Below are 7,733 nucleotides of genomic sequence, written 5' to 3'. Positions count from 1 at the left end.
TGACTGATGAGGACCAGTATCTTTTATACAGTCAGTTTATGACCAATATGATGAATTATTCATTGTCATTTGGCATCTTTCAATAAAACCTTTGCTCATAACCTATACTCTTTGATTGCACTTAATTGTGTGCTTTATATTTTTAGGTAATCAAGGTTAAATTTAAGGAATTGTAAGATAAGGGAAATGTTCAATACAAAATTAAATAAATATGGAAAAGGATTAAATGATTGAAACATTTATCTCTGAATTTAATTTAGTATCTTATAATTTATTTTCCAATGTATTGGTAAATGTTATTTATTCTTGTCTTCAATCATATATTTCTGCATGCATTTCCAGGTTTTTAGTTTTTTGGCTGATTTCAAATGAGGTCGGGATTTTCTCGTCAGATAAGTGGCCAATTGCGCCTACTACTGGATAAAGACAACATCAATTCATATCCGCTTGTTTGTGTGACGTCACGTCTTACCTGTGCGGGTGGGTGTTGTAAGTTTTTGGATTTACCTGTAGCCGCAGGTAATAACATACACTGGGGAAGGAAGGAACATAACACTGTGGAATTTATCAAAAGGAGTTTAGTCTTCTGTGGGTTGGGTTGGTGGCGAATTATTGGTCTCGAAATCGGTCTCGAAAGAAAACACTGTTGGAGAGTTGAGAACGCGACTAACTCTACCCAAAGAAATAACCTTTTTCCGTTCGGACTTCCGTGGTTGTTTCGGTGTTAAGAGTTACTAAAAAGTATCCCAAACAATTTATGCGGTAAGTTAATTTCTGAAATGTTCATCATTATGAAAAGGCACGCGTATTCTGATTTCGAATATGCTCAAGTTGGCCCCGTGATAAGGTGGTATTCGACTTGCTATTTGTCATTTATGAAAAGTCCTTGTTGAACATTTGAATGAATACACTATTGTCACATTTCTTAATTAGTCTAAAGGTAGTTTACCCGGGTATTCTACCTGGTCAAACGCACGCACATAGAATGTATTCGAAACCTCTCGCCATCAAGTCATTGGGACTTTTCAATCGGCCTATTAATAAAGCTATTTAGATTTACTTCAAAGTTATCAGAATTAGGTGACGTCCTATTCGTATCCTTTTCTCCCATTGAGTTATTATTCCAACATAACTAGCCTACATCAAAACTATGGCCTGTATCTAAAATATTAGTGCAGTATTAGTTCATGTTTTTGTGTCAATAGCCAACTTGTTGCAACAGGAAACGGTTCACATGACTGTGACTGACTAACAGAGGATGTAAATTAAACATGTTACTTTACTTTACTCAGAGAGGACTGTTATAAAGCTGTTCCCCTCACCTTTGAAGGGCCCGGGCACTTTGAGCCATGCCTGGCCACAGCACAGGGGCTCCTCAGAAGTCCCGCCATCAGATACAGCAGAGTGGACACAGCAGGACAAATGGCTATAGGCAGGGTCGCAGCATACCTAGGGACAGCACTGCCGGCCAAGAGTCCTACAAGGACCCTCATCCGAACACAGGCACGCGGGAGCAGAAACGGGGAAAGCACCCTCGCCTCACAGAGGGCCGGCCAAGTGGCAGAGGAGTGCCCCCGTCGCGTCATGTCAATGGGCGAGGGTCCGAGACACTGGGCTTCATCCCTGGCTCGGCTGACTCTCCCCAGGGCACCCAGGCCTGCGGCTCCTGCACCTCCATCGGCTGGAGTGGCTGCAGGGCCCTCCTGTGTTGCGTCCTCACCTGCGGCATCTGCAGTACCCGGAAACCCTGTTTGCCGGCGAACGACGAGACCTCAACGGACCAGCCGGGCAAGGCCGTCCAGGAGCAGCCCCGCCCGCCCAACGGCACCGCCGGGTCCAACCCTTCCGGGGGCGTCCCTCTGCAGCCACGGCAGCCTTCCAAGCTGCCCCCCAGCGACAGCTTCCGCTACGAGGATGTCCGCATCGCGGGCCAGACGGTGGTCTATCCGGCGCCATCCTCGGGCCCCAGGCGGGCGAAAGCGGGTGTCAAGGGCGACAGCCAGCGTCCGGTCAGCAACACCAGCACCATCTACTCACGGGAGGACCTGGACCTGGACGAGCTGAGTGACAGCAAGACGAACATCGACTCACTCATCACCAAGAAGCTCCTGGAGCTCTACGCACTGCACCAGATCGACCAGCTGGCCAAATGCACGTCAGACTCATCCTTCTCCAGGAAGACCAACGACATCAGTGAGCTGATCTGCAGCATCGCCCACGACTACAACCTGGAGCAAAAGGAAGCCGAGTGCCGGCTTGTGCACGGCGTCATCCGAATCAGCACTCGCAAAGGCAAGAAGAACCACAACTCCCAGGATCCCGTGCACCAGCGAACCAATGGGAGGAGCGATGGAGGGACACTACCCGACAGCGGCAACGAAACCATGACGTTCCCCTTCGACAGTAGTGAGAGTAAGAAGGGATTTCTACGTTCCCAGTTACCATCAAAACATGCAGTTATTTGTGAGGATTTCAGGTGTTGAGGGTCTCCATGGAAATTGTTTTAGTGTTAGTCAGAAAACCACACCATGAGTGTTACTCTTCATGATTTCGCCCCTTTCCTTACATGACGCTTGTCAGTTGTATACCTTGTCATAGTCACCGCTCCACATCTGCTCAAGCTGTTTCCTGTGGTACACCTCACACCAGTTGTATTCAGCCCTGTGGAACCCCATTTATTCTGTCAGATTGGTTTGTGGACCCCTCAATCCTAAAATCCATACATTTAGATTACAGTAAACATTAGTGTATTACATCTTAATCTCTTTCTATAAACCATTCGAATAGACTTATTTTTTCCCCCTCAATGTTTTATTTTGCCCAAATATTCTCAAAATTCACTAAAGAAATGGAATGTTGCAGACCCACGGCAGTCCTCCTGGTTGCAAGGCAACATTGAATACCACTGTTAGATATAATATACTCTCTGTTTTGTAATCATTTGTATAATGTTACGTTTGGTTTTCACAACAGTGGAGCCTGAGGTAAAAGTGTCAGAGCTGACGTCGTCAGACGAACTTGCCAGGAAGATGTGGCACCACAGTGGAAAGCGTAAGTACTCACAGCTATTCTCATACTGCATGTAGTCTTGTGGATTGAGGTTGTGAAATGAGGAGGACATGAACCTTTGTGCACTCCTACCTCTTCACAAATGAAGTGAATGATGATGCAATCTCTACAAGAGAGATGTAATCGGATATTAATTGGTCCTCTGGGAATTCGGGATTCAGACTTAAGGTGTTAGGTTTGTTCTTTAACAGTGGTAGTGACTAATATTTCTGAGGGAGACACTTTTGTAAAAGAGAAGCACTGGGCCAGCTGCTATAATCAAGAGAGAATGGGAGTTGGGGGGGTGGTCGCAATTAAAAGGTATTAATAATACGTTGATGTGTGTATGTGTGTGTGTGTGTGTGTGTGTGTGTGTGTTTACTCACCTAAAGGATTATTAGGAACACCTGTTAAATTTCTCATTAATGCAATTATCTAATCAACCAATCACATGGCAGTTGCTTCAATGCATTTAGGGGTGTGGTCCTGGTCATGACAATCTCCTGAACTCCAAACTGAATCTCAGAATGGGAAAGAAAGGTGATTTAAGCAATTTTGAGCAAGGCATGGTTGTTGTTGCCAGACGGGCCCGTCTGAGTATTTCACAATCTGCTCAGTTACTGGGATTTTCACGCACAACCATTTCTAGGGTTTTACAAAGAATGGTGTGAAAAGGGAAAAACATCCAGTATGCGGCAGTCCTGTGGGCGAAAATGCCTTGTTGATGCTAGAGGTCAGAGGAGAATGGACTGACTGATTCAAGCTTCTAGAAGAGCAACTTTGACTGAAATAACCACTCGTTACAACCGAGGTATGCAGCAAAGCATTTGTGAAGCCACAACACGCACAACATTGAGGCGGATGGGCTACAACAGCAGAAGACCCCACCGGGTACCACTCATCTCCACTACAAATAGGAAAAAGAGGCTACAATTTGCACAAGCTCACCAAAATTGGACAGTTGAAGACTGGAAGAATGTTGCCTGGTCTGATGAGTCATGATTTCTGTTGAGACATTCAGATGGTGGAGTCAGAATTTGGCGTAAACAGAATGAGAACATGGATCCATCATGCCTTGTTACCACTGTGCAGGCTGGTGGTGGTGGTGTAATGGTGTGGGGGATGTTTTCTTGGCACACTTTAGGCCCCTTAGTGCCTATTGGGCATCGTTTAAATGCCACGGCCTACCTGAGCATTGTTTCTGACCATGTCCATCCCTTTATGACCACCATGTACCCATCCTCTGATGGCTACTTCCAGCAGGATAATGCACCATGTCACAAAGCTCAAATCATTTCAAATTGGTTTCTTGAACATGACAATGAGTTCACTGTACTGAAATGGCCCCCACAGTCACCAGATCTCAACCCAATAGAGCATCTTTGGGATGTAGAGGAACGGGAGCTTCGTGCCCTGGATGTGGATCCCACAAATCTCCATCAACTGCAAGATGCTGTCCTATCAATATGGGCCAACATTTCTAAAGAATGCTTTCAGCACCTTGTTGAATCAATGCCATGTAGAATTAAGGCAGTTCTGAAGGCGAAAGGGGGACAAACCCCATATTAGTATGGTGTTCCTAATAATCCTTTAGGCGTGTGTGTGTGTGTGTGTGTGTGTGTGTGTGTGTGTGTGTGTGTTTACATTATTTGACTATTAACAGGGAACATCAACTTATTTTGATGAATGATATTCTCTGTAACTAATATTTTAACACGTCTTTAGAATCTGACCGTATTCCCACTATATCAATGAATAATGTGGTACAATATATGGCATTTACCCACTATACAATGTAAGATCACCATTGATTGATGCATGCAACGTCTGAGCAGGGGGAGTCCAACCTATCCCTGGACACGTTGCCATGGAAACAAATCTGGCTAAAATGGGAGCCGCTTTCCTGTTCCCAGTCATCCCCATTTGGACTCCTACTTCCCCGAGTAACTCCTCAAACCAGGAACATTATGGACCCCCCTCTGGGTGAACACACTTTACAGTAACATTGTTGTCATGCGTTCCTCTAAATTTCGGTTGCCTATTCTGTCAAAACGCTTTAACTCGCCTTGCTGTATGTGGCATTGTGTGAAAAAACTCCTTATCCCGAGCCACTGGATGGCCTAGACTGTCTCATTCATAATAGGTGATAAGATATGAGGCCTGAAGAAATCTTGAATCTGAGCCAAGTTCTGTTTACAATATAGCGGGTTTTGTAGCATTTCAGAGTGCTGGCTCAGAGCTGGAAGTACTGTTTTATAAATGGGATTTCTGTGACCTGATGCAACACGCTTTCAGAACAGTAACAAGAGGAACCCACAATCTGGATGCAGTAATAACAAAGAAATGTATTATTATTGTTGTCCTTTGACTGTTTGTCCTTACTGGGTTTATATAAATTAGGCACCAAACAAGGTGCGAGTAAAGTAGAGGTACGAGCTTGACATGCAGAAATGCTCAGTTTGCAGAGTGTTGCTAAAACATGTTCAGTTTCCGGTCCTAATGAACAGGAACCTGCTACCTACAGAATAGTTAGTAGGCCAGTTCCTGCGGGCCGGCTGGCGGTTCCATCAGGTCGTGGTTGTTGAGGGGTCGGCCCCATGCTCCACAGCTCTATAGCGTGACCAGCTGCAGGTGTTTTCTCACCTCCTCCTCTCCGCTGTCCTGTAGCATAACTCCTGGAGAATAAAAGCCCCCCCACCAACCAGCTCCTCCTCCCCTAAACTATTCACCTCTCGTATTGCGTGTCAGTTTCCCTATTTGCTCAGGGCAGGTGGCAACATCAGTGCATACCTCTCCCTCAGCCAGCGTATCAGGTCTCATTAAATCTGTGGAAATAGGTTTTGAAGCCAGAATCGCACCTCCACGCGTCCATTCAACCACTTCATATGGTTGGTGATTCGGTACCGCTTCTGTGGCACCTGGACGTACCGGCCATGTCCGTTTCACTGGCTGATTAATGTTTCTGTTTGTTCATCCCCACGCAGCATATTACTCCAGCTCGACCACGGCCTACTCGCCCTACCTGCATGACACTGAGAACGATTCGTCGGGAGCCCCGCTGCTGCACATCGTCTGAACGTAGAGACAATGTCAACACAACGTCCAGGGCACGACATCCTCCAAGGCCTCCTCGGTTGGCCGGGCGACCCCCGTCCGTTGGGAAAAGTTTCTGCGTCATTCCTCCGATGCCGTTCCTCCGACGCCGTTCCGCTGTCCAGGTACCGTGATACAAGGACATCTGAAGTGACCGAGAGGATCTTAAGTGTCAGACTATTTAAGCCATTGATGTTACTCTGGTCTGGAATCAGCTTGTCCTTCCAAACCATGATGATCCACTAGGAAGACTCAGGGTTGCTTGTAAGGGGGGGAGGGGGGGGTTCTGGCACCGCTCTACAGGTGCCAAGTTGGCGCGTATCTGGAAATGGAGAAACAGGTTGTTTTTATGAAATGGTTTTTTTTTTTGGGGGGGGGGGGGGTTGGATTTACATGTGATGTTACAAGTTGTTTTTTTTTCCAGTTGAGTAGTTGCCTTGTCACTCCACTGAGAATATCTCAAATTCCTCCATGAAATTTGAACTTCTTCTCAAAAAAAAGAGTCGCAATGCATAACCCTCCCTGTTCTAATGTGCGTATGTGTGTTAGCGTGTCCACGGTGGGGGCTTTTGACACCCTGCCATTTGGTCCCAGTAGCAGGTTTAGCTTCATACTTTACGTTCAGGGTTATGTGAGTCTTATTTTTAGCTTCTTGTTATTGTAATTTTGTGATATTTTATTTTTATGTTCCTTGGTTTGTCAAACCAAGTTGTTTGAAAATGGAAATGGGGCATTGGGTCACTTTTTGAAAAGTCAATGTTTAGGTCTATTTTTATCAAAAAATTAAAAAACTAACAAATCTTCTAGCCTCTTGACTTCCTACCTTGCTTAATTGAACTCTTGTTCCACTTGATTGAGACATTTGGGGTGTGCTAAGTGGCCAGTCTTCCAACATTCAGAGCTATCTTCTTCAATATAGCTTTTACATGTGGTATATTGGCCATATACCACAAACTTCTCCAGTACCTTATTGCTAATATGAACTGGTTGCTAATGTGTTTAGAACAAGCCATTTTTTATTTTGTCACAAACGGTTGTGGCCTACAATCTGATACCACATCTTTCATGAACATTTTACTGAATTTTGTCTTTTTATTACATTTATTTTGACACCTATGAATGATTTGAGTTGAATACAAATCTCAATGATGGATTCTGTCCCTTGAGTGATGAATTCTTAGGTTTGTGCACAGATTACTAGGGAAAAGTTAGGGATTTTGGTTGTTGGGACAATGACTTGTCAAGCGGTCAGAGTTTGCTTCTTCACTTTGTAGAAAATGCTGATGTACTCTGCTGTCAGAAGCATGCAGTGATATGGGTAATTTCTGGTCGAGTTGTCTTATCAGCCCATGAAATGTTAACAGCTATCGCTATATTCTTTCAATACATACTACTTTTGCAACTATTCTTGTTTTGCCAGCTCTCCCTGCCAGAGCAACAAATTTCCGTCAATGTTGTTTGGCTGCTTTGTAAGAGTCTCGTTTTCTCTTTCTCCAGTTACTGTACAGTCAAACTTCTCTCTCTCTCTCTCTCTCTCTCTCTCTCACTATCTCTCTCCCTCCCCCTAGGTCACAATGGTTTGTGTCAGTCTG

General features: G+C 45.0%; 1 protein-coding gene across 2 annotated transcripts; it reads left to right on the top strand.

Annotated features, from left to right (window-relative positions):
* Window positions 1-449: 449 nt before the first annotated feature.
* Window positions 450-6,412, top strand: kdf1a (keratinocyte differentiation factor 1a). Of its 2 annotated transcripts, none has more exons than XM_010885395.4 (4): window positions 450-762; window positions 1,331-2,412; window positions 2,974-3,051; window positions 6,033-6,412. In XM_010885395.4, the coding sequence occupies exons 2-4, from the start codon at window positions 1,350-1,352 to the stop codon at window positions 6,122-6,124; spliced, it is 1,233 nt and encodes a 410-aa protein (XP_010883697.2). In that variant the 5' UTR covers window positions 450-762; window positions 1,331-1,349; the 3' UTR covers window positions 6,125-6,412. The 2 variants fall into 2 exon arrangements, with proteins under 2 accessions (XP_010883697.2, XP_010883696.2); XM_010885394.4 differs by having other exon boundaries at window positions 1,293-2,412.
* The last annotated feature ends 1,321 nt before the right edge of the window (window positions 6,413-7,733 follow it).

The sequence above is a fragment of the Esox lucius genome, chromosome 20, assembly GCF_011004845.1.
Source record: "Esox lucius isolate fEsoLuc1 chromosome 20, fEsoLuc1.pri, whole genome shotgun sequence".
NCBI classification, from domain to species: Eukaryota; Metazoa; Chordata; class Actinopteri; order Esociformes; family Esocidae; genus Esox; species Esox lucius.
This window is presented reverse-complemented; position numbering and strand designations above follow the sequence as displayed.

Bases quoted from the DNA above. Each gene is read 5' to 3' on its own strand.
- kdf1a (XM_010885395.4), top strand. From the start codon at position 1,350: ATGCCTGGCCACAGCACAGGGGCTCCTCAGAAGTCCCGCCATCAGATA. The intron at 2,413-2,973 runs GTAAGAAGGGAT...TTTTCACAACAG, and splicing joins CCCCTTCGACAGTAGTGAGA to TGGAGCCTGAGGTAAAAGTG. The intron at 3,052-6,032 runs GTAAGTACTCAC...ATCCCCACGCAG, and splicing joins GTGGCACCACAGTGGAAAGC to CATATTACTCCAGCTCGACC.